The sequence below is a fragment of the Dermochelys coriacea genome, chromosome 7 (assembly GCF_009764565.3).
Source record: "Dermochelys coriacea isolate rDerCor1 chromosome 7, rDerCor1.pri.v4, whole genome shotgun sequence".
In the NCBI taxonomy this organism is placed as follows: Eukaryota; Metazoa; Chordata; order Testudines; family Dermochelyidae; genus Dermochelys; species Dermochelys coriacea.
This window is the reverse complement of record NC_050074.1, coordinates 4503115-4530843: the sequence shown is the minus strand read 5'-3', so window position 1 is coordinate 4530843 and position 27729 is coordinate 4503115. Positions and strand designations below refer to the sequence as shown.

Sequence of the window (27729 nt, the reverse complement as noted above, 5' to 3'; positions counted from 1 at the left end):
AGTCTGTGGCAAGGCAAGGAATTGAATCCAGGTCTCTTCCTGCTGAACTAACCATTGACTCATTCTTCCTCTTTGGGAACCTAACTTCCCTTGCGCCTTTCAAAAAGCTCCCCTTTGATGTATAAAAATCGTTCTTTTCTATCACTCCTGCATCGGGCTGGATTTACAATTTCAGAGCTCCAGAACTAAAAATCTGTGCACACTACTGTTAAATCAACGGTATGGCTGAGAATCACTTTGTAATCTTATAGAACAAAATATTACCAATTTGTCTTTGTGACAGAACAATGAATAGGTATACAATTGCAACAGTCTCTATGCCAGTTTTTTTAAAGCTTTCTGCTTCTAAGATGAAAGCCTAATTTGATATTTTTGTAGTTATATAACAGTTCTAATATTTTGTGACATTTTGTATTGTGACACTATAGATGGAATTGTCATCGGACTGACACCCTTTACTGTTTATTCCTTAATTACAACTGTTAACAACACTGCAGAGAAGCGTGCTAATCTGCCATCACATATTATGAAAACAACGTTATTGTTACAAACACCAACACCCACTCGACAGGATATTTCTAACATGGCAGTTTCTGTAAAAACTTATCAGTTTAATGGACACTTCAATAGAAAAAGTTTCATATAAACTTTGAACATGTAAAATCATTTTAAAGTGCAGCTGGGAGGAATTTTTTTTTTTGGATGAATCTTTGAGTGATTTAAATTCAGCAAACTAAGAGCCTGATCTAGCAGAAAATAGCTTCTGCAGGTGTTGGCCCTTGCAAACTGTTCAGACTTCCTGTGGTCTCCAGCTGGAGAGGCTACTCCCTCTTCTGAGGGGCAATGAATTCCTCATTAACAGCCAGTCAGCACTGGATAATTAAATCCTATTTGATTAATTAAATTCACATAATGCTCTAGGTGCACAATTCGGAAGGTGCACTTTCCTTATGGAGCAGTGTAAATGGCTGTGACACTTATGTAGAGGTTGGTCATGGAGTAGAAGAAAGGTGCCGTTAGATCATACACCCATAACACAAAAATCAGATATAGGGACAAGGTTACCCCCCCCCACACACACACTTAATGGGAAGGTAGGGGAAAGACAAACCCCTAACAGCAAATAAGGGGGTGAGGGCTCATCATTCCTAATAGTTCCTGGTAATTAATTTGGTTAGCCTATAGATGCCTGGAGTGGTTTGCATAGCCACATTTCATAACTGTGTACATGAATTCTTCTTGCCCTAGGGAAGTAGTAACCACCCTTTATTGAAATTGGTTTCTATTGATCCTCTTGACTCGAGTCCCAATTCTGGAGGAAACCCCCCCCCCAAAAGTCCATCGTGCTTCCTTGCTATGGAAGAGTGAAAAAGCACAAAGACCTCTAAGTAATTTACTTGAAAAGTTCTCTCTCTGAATTGGGCCTTTCAATAAATACAAACATGAGAAAGCAATGGACGGTGACTCCCAGGCACACTAATTTACCAAGGGGTTGGCCTCAGACTGTAAGCTATCTGGGGCTATCTGTCTTTTTGTTCTGTATTTGTACAGCACCTAGCACAATGGAGTCCCGATCCATGACAAAGGCTTCTAGGCACTTAGAGAATACAAATAATTAACAATATGCAAGCAAAAAAACACCAGCTGGCCTTCCATGTTTGTAGCCAGAGGCTGAGAAACTGTCCTCGATCTGAGATAGCAAGCAAGTGCCCCTCCTTCTTATTCCAGGATCTGGATCTTTGGGATGCTCAGTTGGGCTGACTTTCTGTCTGGTTCTTCCCCACCTCTCATGCCCTAATCCATAAATTATGTCTCTGGCTTAAATTAACAAAATGAAAGTGACACAAAGCAATGTCTTAAAAACTACAAAGGAAGCATGGTCAAAATATAATACTAATGTTTGTTACTTCAATGTCTGTAAAATGAATTTCATGGCTGGATTCAACCCAAATTCACATTGGCTTCTGCTTTCGCAAACCAGGCACAGAACCTAATATGGGAAGTCTGCTAGGGGAAGAGTGTGCAGCAGTGGTTAATGGAACAGAAACTGCAATTGCTTATGGGCAAGACCAACACAGCCCCTCCCCATCCTCCCCCCCCCCCAATCAGTGTCACTAACATGATCAGGGAAAACAGGGGACAAAGATTAAATATGTGCCCTCTCCACCCTTTACTACTGGGCTCCTATAGAGGATACCAGCCATAAACTAAAGCTTCCCCCTCAGCCTGATGTAAATTGCCTGCCTTTCCTAGAGTAAATTCCTCCCACAGCCAAGGAGGTTCAAGAAGATAAAGGTAGATTCATATACAAGGTACTTAAAAATACAAAAGTGAAGGATTATACATAACCTAAAAACTTTTCATCTTAAAGAGGCAATTGTACTGGTGGGCTTCCACAGATCAGTGTCTAACTTCTGATTTTATAAGGTCACTTTCAAGGACTGTTCCTCCCACAAGGAGAAATGTTATTCTATGCCTCCTCAAGCTGGCAAACTACAGTTTAGCTGAACTCTTCCACACAGATACAACTGGAAAAAACCCATCAAACATGATTCATTTTCATATACATAAATTTGAATTGCAATTTAATGGCCTCACACACTGTTGTCTGGATAGGATTATTTTGCCCATTGAAGTCAAAGGTTCTCTCTTTATCTTTGTGCAGTTCCTTCTGGGAGACTTATGTTATACTTTGTAGATTTCTTTTTCTCAAAACCAACAGGCATTTGTGCTCTTCCTAAAAGAAACTGCTCCCACTTAGGAATAGATTCTTCTACTGATGCCCAATAGAGAGTCTAAGAAAGATATGATGCAACAATAAGCAATTTAACTTTGCTTCACAATTTAATCTATTTATCAATTTTTCACAAAACAATACACACATACAATCTGTTATGCCTTGCCTTATGTGTGAAGCAATTCAAAAAAGGCCGAACTATTTGGATACCAAAATTCCAAACCCTCACTCAAACAATGTAACAGAAGTTGGCAGAATTTCACCTTCTAGAGTAAGTTATGCAGTGATTGAATGTGCCCTCCTGTGGTGGATAATATATTAGAAAGGGAACTCATAATGATAGTATTCATGTTCATGGAATTGTAGTCATGTTTCTGTAAAACAAACATTTTCTCGAGCCTAAATATTATTACAATCATAGTTTAGCAGTATTTTAAGATAAAAATAAATTTGTTGTTTAATGCTATCAACAAACAAGTAGTGCATTAATTTGAGCTTGGCTCAAAAATATTTGTGAGCTAAATTTCGCAATGAATAAATCCATGATAATGTAATTGGTTCCAGTACTTTGCTCAAGAAAGACAACTGCACAACCAGCTATCTTGTGGTCTAAGAAACAGAATGGTAGCCAGAAGTTCCTGGTCTCTAACTACAGCTCTGACATGCACTTGTTCTAGGATCTTGGGCAATGTTCTCTCTAATTTTTTGACAGGCCGTGTGAGCAAAAAAATGTCTTCTGTGCAAATTTTTGATGGGTTGTGTGCGCAAAAAATTTCTTCTGTGCAAATTGTGCTTCTGTGCAAATTTGTGCACGTGGTGTTTCACCATGTGTGTGGCATTTAGGATCTGTGTGTGCATGCACACGTGCACAGCTTAGAGGGAAGAGTGGTCTTGGGTAAGAGGTTTAACTTCTGGGTCTCAATTTTTCCAACTGAAGAACAGAGATAAAATTCCCCATTTTCAAAGGGGCATCCTGAGCAATATTTGTTAATGCTTATGGATGAAATCATACAATTGATACTACAGGCCACAACAATACTTTAGTTAAGAGTTGGAGACACAGGTCTAGATTTAGCAAATAATGTGCTTAAACTTCAAGCATACTCTTAAATGCGTTGTTCAATAAGGACCTATATTTACTTGGAAATTGCTTTTTCAGAAAAAAGCATTTGTACAGATTTTGTACACGTATTTAGGATTTTTAAAAAAAGAAAAAAATCAATTTTTATTTACCTAAATACATATTTTAATGCACATATGAGATACATCATAAATCGCTTCTTTGGAAGTGCTAGACTATTGGGTAACTATTTTGGTTCATATGTGTAACTCATATACAGTTTCTATACATCATTTAGAAAATATGTATTTATGCAATAGATCTTGTTTGAAATTTTATGTGCAATCACATGAATCTGTACTTGGACTGCTAAGTTAAGGCGGCATTATAATCAACTGTGAAAATCAGTGTGGATATACATATGTATTAAGGCCATGTGTTAAATATCCTTTGAAAGTTTTATTGGAAGGAATGTGGACAGTCAATTTTGAATATGAAAGATATTTTTCCTTTCCTGCTATTTAGTACCCTCTCCTTAAAAATATAAAGGATTAAATATGTGAAATTTTTCCTTGAAATCGTAACGCCACTCTCCCGTAGCTCACACTATTGGGTGGGAAGGATGACGGCAAGAGTCAACACAGTTTCTATCAATAATCACTATGAATTATCTGACTTTTGTCCATTTTATCCACACTGTATCTACAGCAGATTTTTTAAAATCTGTACTGTTTTGTGTAATTGATACCAGATTTGTTCCGCAGAATTTACTATGCAATGGTATGTAATGCTTCATAGTGATTGAACAAGTACCGGAAATGTCAAAACTCTCTAGCGTATGGGACTTCAGGCCTAATATAGACAGATGCTGCTAAAACAGAGCTGAGCTAGTAAGTCCATGCATAAGTGACAACTGTTTTAAATGATTAAGGACTAAAACTGTATTTGCAGCACACAAGCAGGCATTTATGACTTATGTAATAAGTATATCTCAGGGATAAATTTAGGCCTGGTCCTGCAAACACTTAACTGTAGCACTTGCATAGTCCTACTGAACTCCATGGAATTACGCATGTGCATAAGTGTTTGCAGGATCATTCACTTAGTCTTACAGACTCAGCATCAATACCATAGCTCCATTTCTTCGCTTTTAAGTAATTTGTCAGCTACCAGCATTAACTTTGTTTGCAAGTTGCAACTTAAAATATATTTTAAACTTTAATGCTATTTAACATTTCATTAATATAATCAACTCACTTTAAACAGCTTCATTTCCTGAGTAACTGTGTAGTATACAGTATCTAAGTTTGAATTTTGCATCTGATTTTTATTTCGGTGGATGAGGGGAAGACAAGTCATATTTAGTGCCCCACAAATCCAAAAAAGTGAATGCATCACATCCCTATTTATTTTAAAGTGATATGACCATTAAAATAGCATGCTGTCACATCCGTCACTGTAACAGAAATTTTTAAAGTATAGTTTGGTATAATTTTTTTCTTCTACTAAACTCAGGACTTCAGGATATTAAGTGAATGATGGCACTCACTATAATCAGGGCCCCATGTATTTCACCATGGCAGAGTTCACCCTTTTCTGCAGACTTGTTCTCCAGAATCTCAATTTAAAAAAAAAAAAAAATTGCTTTAGCTATTGTGGTTGGAAAGAAAATCTTGAAAATGTGAACTAACTGTGACTGCTACAGTGATATCTTCACATGTTCCCAACCACCCTTACACAATAGCTCTGACAGGTGTGAACTTCCCCATTCATCTTTATGGGCTGTTGACTCAAACATAAAAATGACAATCTGTAGCGTACTTAAAACTGAAAATGTAAGGACAAAGTAAGATAAGTTGAATTTAATATCGAAAAACACTAGAAGGGCTGCTGTGATTCTTATTCATTTTCATATTTAATTAAATAAAAAGCTCCAGTCAAAAAATATCTGAATCTGCTAGAGAATTTCCCCCGGGCTACAAGCAGCATCTAAGGACCTTAGCCCAGAATTTAGGTTCAGCCAGCTGCACAGTACACAGGCCCTTGGCTATACCAGTCAATTTCAAAATCAATTATTTTTACTTTACTAATATGCTTCAGAAAAAAAGGAACTATTTTGTACACAGCAAGTGAAAGGATGGAGTTTATTTCAGGACTTACTTCAAGCTTAACAATATCAGGATGTGGCTGTAGGTATACTCTTGCTTGCAGCCTCTTTTCTGCTGCTTCTATATCCTGTTTAAAAACAACAGTTTGACAAGTTACAGGTGACATTAACAGGCAATATATATTTAAATTGCCTTTTAAGTGAACTTATTTCTCCTAAAAAGCACTGGATTTGATATCCCTGGAATTGAAATCTTCTGTTTAGTCATAGATCCTGCAGCCTCTTACTTTTGACAATAACACTAATATATTGGAGGCTTTGCAGGAGCCTGCTGAACTTTCTTGCATTTCCTGGCTGTAAGAATTGTTTTCTTTGCCAGAAGTGTTCTGATAGACAGCACCTACTACATATTTAATCTCTCCATATACAAAGGTAATTTATAGTTAGACTATGTTCCTCATGACAATACAGAAAAAAAAAGGAGCGTGGTATTCACTGTGCTGAGTAGATGAACTGAAGCATGTATTCTATCTACTGTAGCTTTAAAGTAACTAAGCAAATTTGTTCAAGATCTCATCTTCCCCAAGACAAAGATGACTTGCTAATATGCATGCATAACATGTGCACAAAAATGTAGAGATGCAGCAAGCTGTTCACCAGACATTCAAACTCGGATGAGAACACACCTCTCTTAGCTTTCTTGTAAAATCTGCACATGGGCTTCCACTTGCCCAGTAGACATGTGTTGGGTTCACAGAGGCCTAGACTCAATTTGAAAAGACTCTTTTAAATTGTAACCCTTTCTTGCAGGCTTAGTTCCACAGCCAAGCACTGAAGAGACTGAGTGCAGGGCTTTTGGGCAGATGAAGAGATAGAAAGGGGCATGGGAGATGGGTGTGAAGGAGCCAAAGCAGAACGGGGGGGTGGGGTGGGTGGGGAGGGAAGGGAAGCATAGCAGATGGCAGAGTTGGGAGCAGAAAGCAGGTGTGAAGAGTACAACATAAAAAAATAAATGAGTGAGGAAATTCCACAAAGGGACTTCCCAAATATATACTGCTCAGAACAGTGAGATTCTGAAGGAGCAGGTCTACAGGAGAACCCAAACACAATTACTCATATTGAGTAGTAGTCAATTGCAGAATCTGGCCTAAAGTTAGCGTAGAGCATGATTAAAAGAAACTAATAGTTCTTAGATGAAAGTTCTAAGCTAAAATCAAGTTACAATGTTCATCTTTATTTAAAATGAATGAAAATGTATTAATATTTGGACTGGTTTTGTAGCATATTTATAGTGATTTTACTATATGCAGATAGAAGAGAATAAAATTGAAAATATCATCCAAGCAGTTTTTTGTTTGGTCTTTCTAGTTTTATCAGTGAACCTAGTGCTGGTTTGAGGTGGCTAATTGATCTCTGCGGAAGGATGGTATAAGGTGCTACGCTATTTAAATCCTGGGATTGATAGGTGGAGCACATCACAGTAATGGAAGGCTGCCCTTTCGCATGAAGGAGAGGCCACAGGACCAGAATTAAGTACAATGGACAAAAAACAAACAAACAGGAATAGGGGTGCAGGTCACAGGGTCGAAATGAGGGAATGAGAAAGGGACATGGAACAAACGACACGGGGCATCATTTCAGATTTTGGTGGGGGAGGAGGGGACAACTTTAACTGTGGATTCCAGGGGCTACTTAGGCACCTAAAATCTCTAGGTGTGTGGGGTTTTTTTGGTTTTTTTTTTTTTTTTTTTTTACAGATAATTTAGAAATTAGCTGATAGGAGCACTGTATCTAATTTCTATATAAAAAAAGGAGGATTAAATAAATATTAGAGCCACTCAGCTCTAATACTAACATGTTTTCATATCTTGTGTCAAGTCACTTCTTAAGGGACACTGATTAGGTTTAAAATTGCAATGTATATTCTTTGTTACTAATTCTTGAATACAACTGAAACAATTGTAGAAAAATCCAGATTACTTTCTATCACTTTTTTTTGCAGTTCATCAAACTTGGAATAGATCATTTAACTTGGAAACATCCTACTAGGGCAAGGCCCTGAGAATTTAGAATGCATCTGCCAGGGGTTCTAGGGGTGTTACCTCACTACTACTAATAGACTAGAAACTGACTTTAAACAGGAGTGAAATTGACACTTTTCAGTCACTTTCATAGTATTGCCAACCCCAAATATTCAAAAATCATGAATCAGGCTCACCAAAAATCATGAGATTATGTAAAAATGACAGCTTTAGGGTTCTTTTTATTTGCCTTTTGCTTTTTGAGCTTTTAGGGTGTATTGAGGTCACATTTTGAAGTTTTCTCCACAGCCATGAGGGCTAGAAACTTCATTTTTCTTTCAGAATGAAGGCTGAAATCATCACATATCCACTTGACTCCAGGAGCGGGGACTTTAAGGAAAGCACTTAGCATGAGACTCATGACAAAATCATGAGATTTGGCAACACTGCTTTTACTTCTGTTTAAGGGCTAGTTACTTTCCAGAAGGCTATTAAACACAACACTACAGTGTGACTTGCAGTTCTCACAGGAGAGTATTTAAAACCAACAGCAAGAAAAGTCTATATTTTGAAGTTGAGAAAAAAACCTGACACTTCTGAGGTATATCAGGGCCACTGCAGGCAGGAAAGGAAAACAAACAGGCCCAGGAGCTCTGGGCAGCTCTTCCTCTAGAAAGAAAGTTGGAGAGTCAAATCTTCTCGTCCTTAATCTAGTAAAACTTCTATTGGCATCAGTGCCTTCACTCACAGATATCAACATGTGCTTAATAACTGTACATTTCATACTTAAATATCTGAGCCATCTTATCCAGGGTTACACATTTTATACATTTTATTGGCTCAGGAACTACATTTTCTGGCATATTCTGAACAGTGCTGAGCACCACAGAGGATGCCCAGTGAATAATACAAATCATGACAATAATTGTCAACTTTATGGACTCTCTGGATGCAATTTCTGTTTTGTTCTGGAATTGGCCTGGATACAGTTGAAACCATAAAAATTTGAGGCATAAACACATCCGATACTTATACAACACTTCCGATTCCTTCCTTTTCTGGAACTCGGAATAAAAAATGACAAAACAAAGTGGTTTTTAGTTAAAATGTAAAATTGCACAGCAGCCATGGCTTGACAACACTGCAAAGTCAAGTTCTCTGTGTATGCACACAGACCAGGTATACCATTAACAGCACCAGGCAAGCTCCCCCACACTTCACCAACATGCCTTTGCCATGGCCTGGAGCAATTACCTGTCATGGCAAAAAGGTGGATCAGTCTCCATTCAGTCCTATCTATTTGGGTTTTTTATGCACACAGTCCCCTCAGAGCATTTTCCTCCCCCTATGACCTCTTCCGACAATATTTACAAAGGAAGGGGAAAAACAGACCAAGATCACTATCTCTGTGGCTACTTAAATTTTGATACAGGAATGTTTATGATAGTAGGAAATAAATTAATTACTTTCTGCCAAGGGAAAACAGCTGTTGTACACATTTTAGTAGAAAAGGTCACATTGGCATGGCCTAGATATCAGATGTGTCTTTTTGTTGCTCCACTCCAGTTTGTATATTGTAGTCTATTGTAATTCAGAAAACTGATTTAATGATAGACAGTGAAAGAAATTTTTGCTAGAAGGTTCAGTATGCCTTGAAAAAAAACTGAGGCCACTGAAAAATTAGATGGCATGTAGCTTTGCATGTAGCTGGTGGCTACAAGGTGCCTGTTGTGGCATTTTTATTTTTTTAAATCTGGTGTTGGGAATTTCTCTTTTCTAATTCTCTCCAATTTATCTGAAGTCAGCAGTGTAAACACCTTTGGCAAGTAAGCCAGAATCTAGCATACTACAACATTAAGCACTAGTCTATTGCATAACACTGTTTAAAATGGCCAGGACTACAAGAAAAACAGTTCAAGTCCCTTCCCAGAGGTAAAAATGGAGATTCTGATGCATACATCACTATTATGGGGCCAAATTCAGATGTCATTTACACTTGTATAATACAGACTTACACTACCATATACGAGATCAGAATTTGGCCCAAATTTCCTGCTAAAATGCTCAGTCTGTTACATCACACAACCTAAACTTTATACTTTATGGTATATACACTAAATATCACAGTAAAACATTAAGATTTATGAATAAAAAGGAAGAGAACAGAAAATACTACATAAATGGGCAACTGGATGGATCACTTGATGATTACTTGTTTTATTCATTCCCTCTGGGGCACCTGGAATTGGCCACTGTCAGAAGACAGGATACTGGGCTAGATGGACCTTTTGTCTGACCCAGTATAGCTGTTCTTACATACATATGCGCAAGGTGGCCAAGATAACATTGCAGTAGTACTACTAAGTGTCCTCAGAGTTATCTCAGCACTTAATACATACAGCACCTAAGCAAGGTGTTTAATCCAAGGCCTGAATGAACATTCTTAAACCTGACAACACCACCTTCAAACATGTTAGGGGGAAACACTCTAACACAAATGTATAAAAATGCTGAATTAAATCTTTAAAATCCATTTTCTTCAAATTTCATTTTTTTCCCCTCTTACTCAATAAGGATTATAAAGCAAGATAAGTTTAAGTTTCTAGCTTCAGCCGTTTTTGATCGATGGGAGTATAAAATTTCAATTGGCAGAAAGGGAAAGTGCAAGGGTTTTTTTTTATGTTCACATAAAACTGAATTAATTTTATTTGCATTTCTGTTTTTTTCTAAGTTTAAGCAAAAATCAACACCTCATCATGTCCGTGTATTTTTGAGTAGGCCAAATCAACAACTCCCCACATGGTAACTGTGAAATGTACAGTGCCTGGTATCAGGAACAATATTCTGAAGCTGGCACATAAATATGAACCGTTTTTTCAAGGCTCTAATATATTATTCTGCATGGATCTCTTTCCTGTTTTATTTTGTTATCAGAAAGCATCTGCAGTACTGCATGTCTGTTAAAGCTAGTATAAAATTAATATATCTAGACTTATTTATGCTGCTTTATCCTGCCAGACTATTTGTTTTGATGGTCATACATATGTTTTTATTTCTTCTATAAACACTAATGTTTTTGACACTTGAAAGAAATCATTTTGAGGAATATGATAGTAGATGACAAATATCCTGCATAACTACAAGGCTACATATTTTTGCTATAGGTTTACATCAATAACATTTACTATCATAATGAGCTTGTTTCAGTATGCACAAATGTAATCTGCATTTATTATGCTTGTCAACAAATAAGTGCTAATTTGAACCTTGTTTATAAAAACACATATGGAAAAGAATTATGGGGGAAATATAATGGGTGAAATTTGTCACATCTGCACGAAGTCTGGGTATTCAGGCTCTAGATGAGTGACACGCTGAGGGCTTGGGGAGGCCAAATCTACACATCAGCTGTTTCAGACCAAGGCTGGAATAGCAGCCACACCCATTTCAGAGGGTTTGGGCGCCACTGGACCCACAATCCCACCCCTATCTTATCCCCAATGTGACCTTGTATGGGACCAGTGTGGAGATCCTGTCTTTAGCACATATCAGTTACACAGGCACCTTTGACTGGCAATTCTGCCTGCGGTCCCCAATTGTGCAGCCTCTGTTTGGGACTTAAGTATGGTGGAGGACCTTGCACCACAGTTGAGTTTCATTCAAACTGCAGATGTGTCAAGGCTTGCCCCAGCACACACAGCTTGGCCAGAAATTTTTTCACAAAGATGAATCTTTTCACTTTCTAGAATGAAAAATTTGAGTTCTTGTCCCAGTGGACACAGGAGGACATTCTGGCTGTACATGAAATAAAAATATGATTTTATTTTGTACAGCATCTTTCATACAAATGAGAGTCCAAAACATTGTGCCATATTAGATAGTAGAATTAAATAATAAGCAACAGCAAAGAGAGAGGGCATGTGCACGGAGGAAATAACCTACTTTTAAGTGCTGTTCTATGAAGATATACTTAGTAACAGACACCCACTTTACAATGTGCTTTTGTGTTAGAGGGCAAAGGGAGACCTCTTCAGGTTCGCAAAAAGAAAAGGAGGACTTGTGGCACCTTAGAGACCAACAAATTTATTTGAGCATAAGCTTTCGAGAGCTACAGCTCACTTCATCGGATGCATTTGGTGGAAAATACAGTGGGGAGATTTATATATACACACACACACAGAGAACATGAAACAATGGGTTTTATCATACACACTGTAAGGAGAGGTTTCAGAGTAGCAGCCGTGTTAGTCTGTATTCGCAAAAAAGAAAAGGAGGACTTGTGGCACCTTAGAGACTAACCAATTTATTTGAGCATAAGCTTTCGTGAGCTACAGCTCACTTCATCGGATGCATTTCATCGGAAGTGAGCTGTAGCTCACGAAAGCTTATGCTCAAATAAATTGGTTAGTCTCTAAGGTGCCACAAGTACTCCTTTTCTTTTTACTGTAAGATGAGCCATCACCAGCAGCGGGGGGGGGGGGGAAGAGAAGGAGGAAAACCTTTCATGGTGACAAGCAAGGTAGGCTATTTCAAGCAGTTAACAAGAACATCTGAGGAACAGTGGGGGGTGGGGGAGAAATAACATGGGGAAATAGTTTTACTTTGTGTAATGACTCATCCATTCCCAGTCTTAGCGCTGTTCTAAGTCAGCCATAAAAATGTTGACATACTGTTGGGCCATGCGGGTACCCATTGCAGTATCGCTGATTTGAAGGTATACATTGTCCCCAAATGTGAAATAGTTATGGGTGAGGACAAAGTCACAAAGTTCAGCCACCAGGTTAGCCGTGACATTATCGGGGATACTGTTCCTGACGGCTTGTAGTACAACGCTTCCTCAGCTCTCGACCCCTAATGCCCCTACTCTACTTGCGCTACATTGATGACACCTTCATCATCCAGACCCATGGAAAAGAAGCCCTTGAGGAATTCCACCAGGATTTCAACAGTTTCCATCCCACCATCAACCTCAGCCTGGACCAGTCCACACGAGATCCACTTCCTGGACACTACGACGCTAATATGTGATGGTCACATAAACACCACCCTATATCGGAAACCTACTGACCGCTATTCCTACTTACATGCCTCTAGCTTTCATCCAGATCATACCACACGATCCATTGTCTACACCCAAGCTCTATGATATAACCGCATTTGCTCCAACCCCTCAGACAGAGACAAACACCTACAAGATCTCTATCATGCATTCCTACAACTACAATACCCACCTGCTGAAGTGAAGAAACAGATTGACAGAGCCAGAAGAGTACCCAGAAATCACCTACTACAGGACAGGCCCAACAAAGAAAATAACACAACGCCACTAGCCATCACCTTCAGCCCCCAACTAAAACCTCTCCAACGCATCATCAAGGATCTACAACCTATCCTGAAGAACAACCCATCACTCTCACAGATCTTGGGAGACAGGCCAGTCCTTGCTTACAGACAGCCCCCCAACCTGAAGCAAATACTCACCAGCAACCACACACCACACAACAGAACCACTAACCCAGGAACCTATCCTTGCAACAAAGCCCGTTGCCAACTCTGTCCACATATCTATTCAGAGGACACCATCATAGGGCCTAATCACATCAGCCACACTATCAGAGGCTCGTTCACCTGCGCATCTACCAATGTGATATATGCCATCACGTGCCAGCAATGCCCCTCTGCCATGTACATTGGCCAAACTGGACAGTCTCTACGTAAAAGAATAAATGGACACAAATCAGACGTCAAGAATTATAACATTCAAAAACCAGTCGGAGAACACTTCAATCTCTCTGGTCACTCGATTACAGATCTGAGAGTGGCTATCCTTCAACAAAAAAAGCTTCAAAAACAAACAGACTCCAACGAGAGACTGCTGAATTGGAATTAATTTGCAAACTGGATACAATTAACTTAGGCTTGAATAGAGACTGGGAATGGATGAGTCATTACACAAAGTAAAACTATTTCCCCATGTTATTTCTCCCCCCCACTCCACACCCCACTGTTCCTGAGATGTTCTTGTTAACTGCTGGAAATAGCCTACCTTGCTTGTCACCATGAAAGGTTTTCCTCCTTTCCCCCCCCTGCTGCTGGTGATGGCTCATCTTAAGTGATCACTCTCCTTACAGTGTGTATGATAAAACCCATTGTTTCATGTTCTCTGAGTGTGTGTATATATATATAAATCTCCCCACTGTATTTTCCACCAAATGCATCCAATGAAGTGAGCTGTAGCTCACGAAAGCTTATGCTCTAATAAATTTGTTAGTCTCTAAGGTGCCACAAGTACTCCTTTTCTTTTTGCAAATACAGACTAACACGGCTGCTACTCTGAAACCTCTTCAGGTTCAAAATTCTAAGCTGTTGGTTCCAGCAGGGGGTATCACATGTCAGTCCCTGCAACTAAACTAAGAGCCTTCTATTGACCTAATTACCAGTTGAGGTAATTGAGGAAGAAGCCGAGATATATGCAGAATTTAAAAGTATACACAAAAAGAAAAGGAGTACTTGTGGCACCTTAGAGACTAACAAATTTATTAGAGCATAAGCTTTCGTGAGCTACAGCTCACTTCATCGGATGCATTACAGAACCCCTAACTCTGAAAAGTGCAGAATGGATGAGTAGCTGATCTGTCATAACATGTTCTGATAAAGCAATTAAAGAGAAGTACTTTTCTCTTCTCCATAGAGGTGACAGATCCCCACCCTTGGAGACTAAAATGTTCCAGGGATGTCTTTATAAAACAGACACAATGTCACTGAACAAGATACTGCAACATCCAGTAGGAAAACAAGGTGAATATACCTTGAACAACAGTAAATACATTTGTAATACAAATTACAAGGAGATTTTAATAGGTTTTATACTCTTTTTCATTAAAAAAAAGGAGGCAATGAAAAGATTTCTTTTGAACAACCCCCCCAAAAAAATCAGGACATCTCAAAAATAAAAAGCTGCTAACTGGGTAAAGGTTCTGGTCATCCAGAGGCACCAACTTTCTCATTTCCCTGGAGAGTGCTCGATCCCTGCTCTACCCCAGGCGCCGCCCTCACTCCACCCCTTCTTCCAAAACCCAACCCAACCCCACTCCACCTCGCCCCACCTTTTCCCACCCCCTCCCGAGTGCGCCCCACCCTCGTTTTGCCTCTTCCTGCCTCCGTCGCACCACCTCCTGCTAAACAGCTGATCACCGGTGGGCGGGAAACACTGGGGTAGGGGGAGAGGGAGGAGCTTATCAGCAGGGCTGCTGAGCACCCACTTTTTTTTTTTCCCCTGGGGCTGCTCCAGCCCCGGAGCACCCACGGAGTCGGCGCCTATTGGTCTATCAATCAAATTTTAACTCTGGATTTGAGATTGCATCTAAACAACAGTGTTTAATGAGTATTTGGAGAAATGTGGATTTGATAGGCAATCTCCTGGATGGATACAAAACAAAGATGGCAGAGGAAAAGACTGCTCTCGTTTCAAATGGGGCTTAGCATGATCTTAGAATTGTAAGCCTGTCTGCAATGAAAGATTCAGTAATCAGCCATTTAGAAACAGTTTACTTGGGATAGGTCTACACAACAATAAAACACCCTGTCAACCGACTTAGGGCTCAGGCTGCAGGACTATAAAATTGCAGTATAGCTGTTCAGGCTCCGGCTGGAATCCAGACTCCGAGATCCCAGTAGGGACCCCATCAGGCTCTCATGAGAAGGGTGTGTGAAATAGTTAGTGATGCCCCAGGTTACAAAGACTTCTTATTTAATACATTTTGCACAAGTTCCAGAATCAGGACCCTAATATTGTAAAATTCACCTGAAAAACTAAGATAAATGTTTTTAGCCTGTAATCTATGTAAAACTGCATTTCACAATGTGCCACTTGACAGTCATAGAAACTTACATTTAAAAGTGCTGCATTTCTTTTATAAGCTGCATCAGCTGCTTGTGTTTGCAATGTCTTTTCAGTCTTTTTGTCTCCTAGATGATTCTCCATCTGCTGTAGCAATACCGATCTCTGAGACAGTCTACAAAGGAAAATATTGTAATAAGTGGGCAGAACATTTTGCACAGTAGCTAGAAAATAATAACCTTTTACCTTAACCAATTCTTTTGAAATTATAGGCCTAATTATGCCTGTTTCAGTGTGGGTGTGCTGAGGGAGGAAGAAAGTACAGGCAGACCCTTCCCGCTGTGTTCCCATGCAGTGATGCAGACATAATGCTGCAATCAGCAGTGCTCATACATGAAGGGGACTCACAAGCACTAAGTATCTCAGATGAGGTGTGGCAGGATGGTTGAGGTAATATAGGCATGGCACCACCCTTGCAAGTGCTCAGAAGCCAACACAGAGGAGAATGAAAGAAAAATTTATTTTCTGAAAGAAATGTGGCAAGAGTTAAAGAGCTCCCTGTAGAGTCCCCAGAGACCATTATACTTTTTGCCATATGCAGTCATATTCCCTCCAGACACCTCCACTCAGGTGGTACTTGTGAGCCATCCTTACGTGAGCCTCAGATTTTCAGATGTCTCATTTTAAACTAACTTATAAAACTCAACCCTACCTACAAGTGCTAATCTAGATAGACTCTGTTGTCACATAAGTTAGTAAATGATGGATGTTCGTACAAGATGCACGTGATCATAAAATTTTGTTTGTATTGCAGCCAGAGTACCCCACCATTCTGCGAACAGCTGAACAGAATTCACTCAATGTAGTTGCATTTACTTACACTAGACGTGAACGTGACCCATGATTTTTAGAACAATTATTCTTTGTCAGTTTTCCCAGACTGCAGCAACAGTCCTCTGCTATACTAATAAAGAATGAACTAACTTGTTATGTATACTATCCAGCTAGAACTGTAAGATAAATATAAAGGAGCTAATCAAACACCGTACATTCTTTCATGCAAGGCAGGCACTAGAGGTCAGAATTTTATAATCAACCTGTAAATGGACATGTTATTTAGATTACTGTAGTCTTTATGTAGATAAAAACGTATTTTCCCACACAACATTTATTTTTTTTCATAGTTCTCACACCGAGAGCTTAACCCTAAACAAATCTAATAGTGGAGTGTATTACTTTTACTGGATTAGTTGTCAGCGTGGGCAAACTTTTCTAACTCATTTTAATAAGATACTCACTTTACAACTCACTTGTCAACTGCTGGAAATGGCCCATCTTGATTATCACTAGAAAAGCTTTTTCCCCACCCACCCCCACTCTCCTGCTGGTAATAGCTCACCTTAACTGATCACTCTTGTTATAGTGTGTATGGTAACACCCATTGTTTCACGGTGGGTGGGGGTGTGTGTGTGTGTGTGTGTGTGTGTGTGTGTGTGTGTGTGTGTGTGTGTGTGTGTGTGTGTGTGTGTGTGTGTGTGTGTGTGTGTTCCTACTGTATTTTCCACTGCATGCATCCGATGAAGTGGGTTTTAGCCCACGAAAGCTTATGCTCAAATAAGTGTGTTAGTCTCTAAGGTGCCACAAGTGCTCCTGTTCTTTTCACTTTACAAGCTGAGTTAACCGTGAACTGAAGATGTATTGATATTTTAGAAATCAAATGTGAAGAAAACTATATTGAATTGAAACCACAAGTTGAGTTTTGGGTGGCAGAACCCAAGCTACTTGAGTTGGAATTTAGTCAGCATACTGAGGTTAAAGGTCAGGTCCCCAGTTCTGCAGCTCCTCTGGAAGACAACAGCATTGACAGCACTGATCTCCCTTGTGGCAGGCTGGGATACTGATTCAGTAGTTTTCAAAGGAAGAGTACCCCCTATCAAAACACCAACCTCTTGTTTCAGGACCTAAATATTCTGTGGACGTCTCCCATCCACATACTCATCAGCCAGTCCTGCATAGTTTGAGAGCTTTGGGAAGATCATATCACAAGTTGCTACAACATAGGCCACAATCCTGAAACAAGTACTTACATCTTGTCATGTCTTCTAGCAAGCTGAACTTCTTGTGCTAAGTAGGATGCCATCTTTGATTACTTAACTAACTGCCAACTTTACTCTATTAAAGAAAACAAAGTAAAGTTAAAATTATTCCTCCAAAGATATATATGAATACTTATCTTTTAAGTATTTAAGACTGTTGCATATTAGACAGACCTAGTTACATGCAGGGCACTTTCCTACCCAACTCACTTTTTTTTTTTTTTTAAAAAAAAAGTTGCTTAAATAGGAGCTGTGTACAATAAGACACTATATAGATAATAGCACTACTGGATACTTTACTTGTTCAAAACACTGTATATACACATTACTAACTCATCCTTACATCTCCTCTTGAATCTCATTAAACCCATTTTACCTACTGGAGAATGGCAGCACAAGGGCTTGATTTTCAGGTATGCAAGCTGAATTTGCATTTACATGCCTCTACTATAGTAAAATTGTATATGCATAGTTTGCATGAGCAAGACCATTTAGATTAAGACCATGAGAAAAATACTATTTTAGAGACACTGGAAAAAAGACGCAACCCTATTTAAACATATGAAAACAGTTGAATTATGGTAATTTATCTTATATACATGTAATCTACTATGGTATATAAAAATGGAGTGAAACCAGCACAGTCCCTCTGCTATATAAATCAGAGGATGAAGAGTTACGCAAATGGTGGAATCTAAATCTTATTGTGGCGGTTATAATGAGACACCAAAAAACAATGTCCATACTGTCTGCTCTGCATGGAGCTCAAAGCTTCCCCCTGCCCAAAGACTAAGGTTTATCCTATTCTGGGGTCAGTTGTTTAACAAGCTCAACCTCAAAGGAGTCTGCACTACTCAAAAGCGCTTTGGGATCCAGCAGAATGAGTCACTAGGTATACATAAAACCATGAACACAACCGTGCGCAGCAGATATCTAGGGGAATAGAAACATCAAGGGTCTGAACCAGCTAGAGTAGGATGCGAGCAATCCCACTCCACCCTCTAAATTCGCACGCACGCAATATACGGCCAGTTATCCGGATAGCACGGGGAACGCGGATGCGATTCAGACACCTCGGGGGAAAAGAGCCGTTCCGCAGCGACACCGCCAAGGGCTCGGCCTCCACCTCACAAGCCTGGCCAGGGCGCGCGTGTGCGTGTGCGTGTGCGTGTGCGGGCGCGGGCGCGTGCCCACGGCTCTGTTCGGGCCCTCGCTATTATCCGCCCCCCGCTAACGAGAGCTCATAGGCGACAAGGAAAGGGTTCCGATAACGGGGAAAACGGCACCCACCCCTATAGACAAGTACTTTGCAGAATTGGCCTGACTGGAGCTGCCCCCCAGACAAGTCACCCCGTGGCTCTGTATTTTGCAGTGACTCCTGAACGACACCAAGGGCTCCCTCCTTGAAGGTCCTCAGGGGATGCGGGGGGGGGGGGCGGTGGTGAAGGAGAACGGGCCAAATCACACTCCCCTCCCCCCGCCAGTAATAAACGTGAGGTACTGGGGGGGGGCACCGGCTGGCTGGGCCCCGCGCTGGCCTTGACAACGGCCATAAAGCTGGTGCCAGCGCCCCGGGCTCCTCCCCGCCCAGTCACTGAAACCCCCCTAGCAGCGCTCTGGAAAACAGAGCCCCCCCAGCCCAGCCCCCCCATAGGGGACATCGATACGGGCCGGGAGGGGAGGCGACACGTCGAGCGCCTCAAGGCGCCGTGGGCGGGAAAGGCGCGAGGGCGGCGCTCGCGCTCGATCCGCCGCCGGGGGAGGGGGAGGGGGAGGGGCAGGGCACGCGCCCGAGCAGGGGTGAGCCCCTGGGCTTCGGCACCTGACGCTTCGCCATCCTCCTCCGCGGCTCATACCACTGCGTGCGGGAGGAGGGGGCCCGCGGGACGTACCACTCCGCGCAGGGCCGACGGTGCCGCCCAGCAGCGCCCCCCTTCGGCTCGTCCGCTCCCTGCGGCCCACGGCCCACTTACCGTCCCGCGGCCGGCGCGCCGCCATGGAGACGGCAGGAAAGGAGGGGGCGCCACTCCCTGCCATTGGTCGCTCCACCTCGGTGGGCGGGCTCAGGCCGTGGGCCGGGTCAGGGGCCTCCCCGCCTTCGCCGCCGTGATTGGAGAAGAGAGAGGTCGGTAACCAATCACATGCGGAGGGCGGCCCTCGGGGCCCCAGGGGAACATGGGAGGGAGGGGATTGGAAGGCAAGAAGGTCCCTGTTTCCAGCCCCGCCCCTTTGTCCGGGGGCTCTGCTGCTTCGCTCCTTATCCGGCCCCAACCGCTGGGGTCAGCCAGACCTGCCCCTCCCCCCACTCCGTCCTGCCCCTCCCCCACTCCGTCCTGCCCCATGTCACACCCCTCCTGCCCCTCCCCCCACTCAGTCCTGCCCCTCCCCCCACTCCGTCCTGCCCCTCCCCCACTCCGTCCTGCCCCATGTCACACCCCTCCCGCCCCTCCCCCCACTCAGTCCTGCCCCTCCCCCACTCCGTCCTGCCCCATGTCACACCCCTCCTGCCCCTCCCCCCACTCAGTCCTGCCCCTCCCCCACTCCGTCCTGCCCCATGTCACACCCCTCCCGCTCCTCCCCCCACTCCGTCCTGCCCCTCCCCCCACTCAGTCCTGCCCCATGTCAGACCCCTCCTTCCCCTCCCCCCACTCAGTCCTGCCCCATGTCACACCCCTCCTGCCCCTCCCCCCACTCAGTCCTGCCCCATGTCACACCCCTCCTGCCCCTCCCCCCACTCAGTCCTGCCCCATGTCAGACCCCTACCCCCACTCAGTCCTGCCCCATGTCAGACCCCTCCTTCCCCTCCCCCCACTCCGTCCTGCCCCATGTCAGACCCCTCCTTCCCCTCCCCCCACTCAGTCCTGCCCCATGTCACGCCCCTCCTGCCCCTCCCCCCACTCCGTCCTGCCCCGCCCCCACTCCGTCCTGCCCCATGTCACACCCCTCCCGCCCCTCCCCCCACTCAGTCCTGCCCCTCCCCCACTCCGTCCTGCCCCATGTCACACCCCTCCTGCCCCTCCCCCCACTCAGTCCTGCCCCTCCCCCACTCCGTCCTGCCCCATGTCACACCCCTCCCGCTCCTCCCCCCACTCCGTCCTGCCCCTCCCCCCACTCAGTCCTGCCCCATGTCAGACCCCTCCTTCCCCTCCCCCCACTCAGTCCTGCCCCATGTCACGCCCCTCCTGCCCCTCCCCCCACTCAGTCCTGCCCCATGTCACACCCCTCCTGCCCCCCGTCAGTCAGATCCACCCCATCGTTCCTCCTGCCCCCCCCACTCAGTCCTGCCCCATGTCAGACCCCTCCTTCCCCTCCCCCCACTCAGTCCTGCCCCATGTCACACCCCTCCTGCCCCTCCCCCCACTCAGTCCTGCCCCATGTCAGACCCCTCCTTCCCCTCCCCCCACTCAGTCCTGCCCCATGTCACACCCCTCCTGCCCCTCCCCCCACTCAGTCCTGCCCCATGTCACACCCCTCCTGCCCCTCCCCCCACTCAGTCCTGCCCCATGTCAGACCCCTACCCCCACTCAGTCCTGCCCCATGTCAGACCCCTCCTACCCCCCGTCAGTCAGATCCACCCCCCATCATTCGCTCCTGCCCCTCCCCCCTCACTCAGTCCTGCCCCATATCAGACCCTTCCTGCCCCTCGTCAGGCAGATCCACCCCCCATCATTCGCTCCTGCCCCTCCCCCTCCACTCAGTCCTACCCCATGTCAGACCCCTCCTGCCCCCCAGTCAGTCATATCAACCCCCACTTCTCCAAGGCCCCACCCCTCTCACTCCAGCCCCCTCTTTCCGTCGCTTGATCTCCCCCACCCCCACTCACTTTCACTGGGCTGGTGCAGAGGGTTGGGGTGCAGGAGGGGATGTGGGGTGAAAGCTCTGGGAGGGGGTGTGGGTCCTGGAGGGGGCTCCGAGCTGGTTCAGGAGGTTGGGGTGCGGAAGGGTTGTGGGGTGCGGTCTCTGGTCAGGTGGCACTTACTTTGGCGGTTCCCGAGTGGTGGCCCAGTGGGGCTAAGGCAGGCTTCTTGCCTGCCCTGGCCCCGCGCTGCACCCAGAAGTGGCCGGCCTGTCCGGCCCCTGGGAGAGGGGAGGGCAGGGGGTCTCCACTCGCTGCCCGTGCCCCGAGGGTTGACTCCACAACTCCCGTTGGCCAGGAACTGCGGCCAATGGGAGCTGCGGGGGCAGAGCCTGCCTTAGCCCCGCTGCGCCACTGACCGGGAGCTGCCGGAGTTAAGTGGGGCCAGGGGGCTCTGCGCGCCACCTCCTCTGCGCGCGGCTCCCAGCAGCAGCCAGTACCTGTGGCAGCCTCGGGGGGGGGGCGAGGTGGGGGGCTCCAGGCTCTGCCCTTGCCTGCAGGCACCACCCCTTCAGCTCCCATTGGCCGCAGTTCCCAGACAATGGGAGCTGCGGAGTTGGCCCTCGAGGCGCAGGCAGCGAGCGGAGACCCCTGCTTCCACCCCCTCAGGGGCTGCAGAGATGTGCTGGCCCCTTCCGGGAGCAGCATGGGGCCAGGGCATACAGGGAGCCTGCCTCACCCCTGCTGCGCCGCCGGACTTCGAGCCGCTACAGTCTCTCAGGTCGCCTGTCGTAGCCTCCGGGAGATTAAGCCTGCTTCCGGGAGACTCCTGGCAAAACCGGAAGGGTTGGCAACCCCACCCCTCAGTTCTACCCCCAGTCAGTCAGATCAACTCCTCATCATTCGCTGCTTTCCTGTCCCTCCCCCTCTCCAGTGGGTCCTGCCCCTTGTCAGACCCCTCCTGCTCCCGCAGTGAGACCCCTGTATCATTTGTTCCTCCCCCGCCCCGGTCAGTCCTGCCCCATAGTCAGTGAGATCCACCCCTCATTCACTCCTGCCCCTGCCCTGCCTCATCCCCCAGTCAGTTCTGTCCTGCCCCCTCGTCATGGAAATCTACCCCCACCGATCATTCTTGCCCTCCCCTAATCAGTCAGTCCTGCCCCTCCCTCAGTCAGATCTACCCCAACTTCACTCCTGCCCCTCCCCTCCAGCACTCGTCAGATGGACCTGCCCTTCCTCTCCCCCCAGTAGCTCAGCCTTCCTTGTAGGGTTGCCAATTTGGGTTGGATGTATTCCTGGAGATTTCACCACATGCCATAATCTTTAATTAAAGATTAATCTTTAAATCCTGGAGACTCCAGACCAGGGGTGGGCAAACTTTTTGGCCTGAGGGCCACGTCGGGAAACAGAAATTGTATGGCAGGCCATGAATGCTCTCAAAAGTGGGGTTGGGGTGTGGGAGCGATGAGAGCTCTGGTTGGGCATGCAGGCTATGGGGTGGGGCTGGGTATGAGGACTTTCAGGTGTAGGAGGATGCTCTGGGCTGGGACCGCAGGGTTCGGAGGGCAGGAGGGGGATCAGGGCTGGGCAGAGGTGCGGAAAGGAGTGCAGGTTCTAGCTGGGGATGCGGGCTGTGGGGTGGGGGTGGGGATGAGAGGTTTGGGCTGCAGGAGGGTGGTCTGTGCTAGGATCGAGGGGTTTGGAGAGTGGGAGGGGGATCAGGGATGCAGGCTCCGAGCGGCGCTTACCTCAAGCGGCTCCCGGAAGCAGTGGCATGTCCCTTCTCCGGCTCCTCCGTGTGGAGCGGCCCCTGACCCTCAGAGCGGGGCCATGCTGCGTGGCGTGGCCCCTGACCTGGTGCCCTGGAGCGGGGCTATGCCGCGGCTTCCAGGAGCCGTGTGGTGCGGTCCCCAACCTGGCGCCCCGGCTGGAGTGCCGGAACAGGGCAAACCCCAGACCCCACTCTCCAGTGGGAGCTCGCAGGCCAGCTTAAAACAGCCTCCGGCCCACGGGCCATAATTTGTCCATACCTGCTCCAGACCAATCTTGGAGGGTTGGCAACCTTACTTCCTTGGCAGCTTAGGATCCCTGCAATCATGAGCATGTGGCTGGAGCTTTTTTAAACATAGGTGTGGAGTCAAGTCCTGACTACCAGGGGAGTGGGATTGCCGGGGGGCGGGGGGGAAGGGGCAGAGAGGAGAGGGTAGACTGCACGGGAACTTTTAAATCTCAGCAAAATTCTTCACCATGGAGCAGAGAGGCTGTAAAAGCTGCCTTAAGCCAGTCTGCTCCATCCAGCCCAAAATATACTCTACAGCTGCTGATCCATAGAGGCTTTGCAAACTTTGTGTGCTTTGCAGTCTCAGAAGCCTCTGCTTGTTCCAAAGGGGGATGGATCCCTTCAGAGCAGCATCATGTTTGCAATTATGACCCTGATCCCACAATTGGATCTACCAGCGTGGACACTTGTGCTGGGTGGAGCCTCACTGGGGCATCAGGGCTTCTGCAATACATGGATGTTCAAGCATGTCCCCTTCCCAAAAGTGGAATCACAGACTCCACTCACTTGGCTACAGTGCTATGGAAATGTGCCTCCATGATATATATTTATGTGTGAAGCACACTGTTATTTAGCTACACAAGATGCCATCTTAGGTAATTCTGTACGTAACTGTTCCTATATATTATGGCCAAATTCTGAGTATGCACTTGCAACTTCCTCAGTGGAGTGCATACATCTGAGGGCAGAATTTGTCCCAAGGTGTTAAAATATATCTCTAACTAAATAATTACTGAGGCTGACCCAAATTCTCTAGAATCCTAAATTTGGCTATAAGAACAAGTAAGTTTTTAAAAGACAATGTAACCCACATTTCTTTTCATGCATATTTTGTTTTATTTCTTGGACATAATAAAAACAATAAGACCTAATCCAACTACAATTTAAAATCTTATTAATTTTTCATGATTGTCCGTTAGATTTATACACATTTTCAGCTGCGACTCTGATTTCCAGAGTTGGTCTTTACAACTTAAACAACTTGTTTTCTCAGTGTCTTCTTATATGTTCTCGGAACCCAGTCTTTAAGATGTCTCATCACAAGCCTTGCTTACTGCAGAAGTTTTCTTTGTTAGGTCTGCTTTGTTCTCTGTCTCTTTTCTGTTCTGTTCATTCAAATTCGATTCTCTTCATTTAAGTAATTAAGTAGAAGTTCTTTAAAGCAGTTGCTAATTTGCCCAAGTCTATTACAACATTCTGGAAGAGGAATAGTTAGATCTTAGTTGAAACTGTTTTTTCACTCCTGTCACTTGCAATATGGAATTAGATGAAGACCTTTTTATAGCATATTTGGGGGAGGAGGAAGGGCCTGATCAGTTCTCATTAAATCAATGGCAAAACTCTCACTGAATTCAGTGAGGGAGCAGGATCGATCACACCCTACAAAATCTGCGTCTTTTTCAGCTTTCAGCAATACCAGTTCTCTCCCGTAGGTGGCAGGGATCCTTCTTTGTTGTAGTGTTCAATGAATTTCAAAAAGAATGCTGACAACAGAACTTTGGTTTAAATAAGCCCAAAATGTCTTCTAATAGAATCATAATAAATATGCCATTTATAGAAAGAAGGCAAAAATAATTTACATTAAATCTATGGAGGCAGTTCTCTTATGTTATTCAGTGTAACAACAGCAGAAACAAGATGAAAATAATAATTTCCTAATTATTACTTTGTAGTTGAGAAAAAAAACTATGTCCGTTTATAACAGATCAGAATCTACTTTCACATTTAATATTTTTCTCTTTTATTTGCATTCGACTTTTACTATTCAAATGCTGTTTGTGAATCAAGGGAACAACTTAGCCCATATCTAAGCTTGTCAAGAATACAAGTTTTAAATTGGTTTCAGAGTAGCAGCCGTGTTAGTCTGTATTCGCAAAAAGAAAAGGAGTACCCGTGGCACCTTAGAGACTAACAAATTTATTAGAGCATAAGCTTTCGTGAGCTACAGCTCACTTCAATGCATCCGATGAAGTGAGCTGTAGCTCACGAAAGCTTATGCTCTAATAAATTTGTTAGTCTCTAAGGTGCCACGGGTACTCCTTTTCTTTTTGCAAGTTTTAAATTGTGAAGCAGTTTACTGTAATGAGAGAAAAAAGAAAATGGTTAGTAACAAATAGAAGTCCCAGATCCTCAGACTGTTCTGAATGGGCAGATCCTTCCACCTGTAAAGAACCCCACTGAAGTCAATGAGGCTCCCACACACGATCTACACATTCTTTAAGGCCCCAATTCAGCAAATACATTAAGCACCTAACTAACTTTAAGCACATGAGGTGTCTCAGTGACTATGCTTCCTCAAGATATGCATCTGCTTAAGTACTTTCTATGTCACTGCATAAATATAGCAGATTCTTTTGAATACTGTATATTGTCTCTTGTCTAAGCTTTCAACTATGCTTCATGGAATCACATTGCTAAACATTCAAAAGTTTTAAAAGATGTCATGACGTTCTATTTTTGAAGAAAGTTTGTCTTTTCAGTTACACACACTTTTTTCCCCAAGTGAATTTAATATTTATAGGAGGTACCAGACTGACAGTCCTGAAACTGAAATCCTCCATGCATGGTCAGCAGCATTCCTAGTTTCTCCACCCATCAGTATGTCTCAGCTCTTAGAGTGAGAAGGCGAGTCAGTCACTGGTCTCTCTGATGAGACTGCCAACAAGCGTGCAAATTGTGGGAATGGGATTTTGCTGGAGAACCACCTAATTTCACACAAGCAACACTGAACCTATATTAGAATCAGAGGATGTATCTGAGTTGGTTACTACAATTTGATAATGATCATTTTAATTTAATGGATCTGATGAGAATATGAAAGTTGTCAACTATGTGTCAAAGTGTGTTCATTTCTTGGATACACTGAACCTCAACAAACAGATTTACTTTTGTTTTAGGTAAATTCTTACTTGTGTAAATAAAAAAAATTGATTAAAATAATAGATTAATTTAAAAAAATTGGGTACTTGTAAGTTAGGCACTTACATCTATGGTAGCTCCAAGTAAGGCACTTACATCAGTATTTACTGCCCAGCCCAGCAGACACTACTGAGTGTGTATGAGCACTACTGAGCAAATATGACAGTATCCTTGGAGTTTGCAGGAGCCCTTAGGCACTGTGATCCAGTCTCCACTGAAGTTGGTGGGTGCTTATATGCAATAAAGTGCTTACCTTTAGGCACCAAAGTGTGAGAATTTTGGCCATAGGTTCTCTCTCCACTCACAGTTCTGTCTTAATGTAAAAACTTAGGTTGAAAAGTGGACCATTAGAAGAGAAATTGGTTAAGTAAAACACTAGATGGCACCTAAACACAACTAACAAGGGCACAGCAGTTTAAAATAATCGTAACACAAAAATAGTAAAATATTCTGTTGTAACATGCCGTTAATTATAGTCTCAAAATGATGTCTTGGATTGATATTACTAAACAAACATGTATAAAATGTAATTACAAACAAATGAAATAAATAGTGTAGGCCCATAATTGCAAGATATGTTTTTTACTTGTAATAATGGTGCATGCCTGCGTGCAATTTATATAGATAGTATTTTATTTTGTCAGTTTTATTAACATTTAGTACAGTATAGTGCAGTTTTATTTGCTTTTATTTACCAGTACCAATTTATATCATGTCAGTTTTTGAAAATATTTGTTTTAATGTATTTGGATTTTCAATAAGAGTTTTGCAAGGGAAGAACCACTATAAAATGTGTTTTATAAAAACCCAGTTTAAAATCTGTTTTAAATATTAATAAATATCTTGGGTACCTCTTTCACTGGGAGCTTTTCTTTTTCCTTCCTCCTGTGCCCCTGTGGGATTGTTCACTTCTGTTGCTATAGTAGTTTTTAATATCTTGTTGGCTGCCAAAAACTATCTGTCCATATACATTTCTAAAGTGCTGTCACTTTTAAAATGTATCCGGGCTGTGAGACAATAGGAGCCATGGAATCCTATCATACCAGCTTGTGGCCATCATCTTGGATTCTGTCAGTTCTCCCCATCATCTGTTG

At 43.8% G+C, this 27729-nt stretch overlaps 1 protein-coding gene across 4 annotated transcripts; it reads right to left on the bottom strand.

The window, feature by feature from the left end:
* Positions 1–332: 332 nt before the first annotated feature.
* On the bottom strand, positions 333–19947 carry C7H3orf14 (chromosome 7 C3orf14 homolog). Of its 4 annotated transcripts, none has more exons than XM_038411814.2 (5): positions 19835–19947; positions 17853–17937; positions 15817–15940; positions 5958–6032; positions 333–2795 (listed from the first exon to the last, which is right to left on the bottom strand). In XM_038411814.2, the coding sequence occupies exons 2-5, from the start codon at positions 17903–17905 to the stop codon at positions 2652–2654; spliced, it is 396 nt and encodes a 131-aa protein (XP_038267742.1). In that variant the 5' UTR covers positions 17906–17937; positions 19835–19947; the 3' UTR covers positions 333–2651. The 4 variants fall into 4 exon arrangements, with proteins under 4 accessions (XP_038267742.1, XP_038267744.1, XP_038267743.1 ...); XM_038411816.2 differs by having other exon boundaries at positions 19754–19881; XM_038411815.2 differs by lacking the exon at positions 19835–19947 and adding an exon at positions 19684–19828.
* Between the last annotated feature and the right edge of the window lie 7782 nt (positions 19948–27729).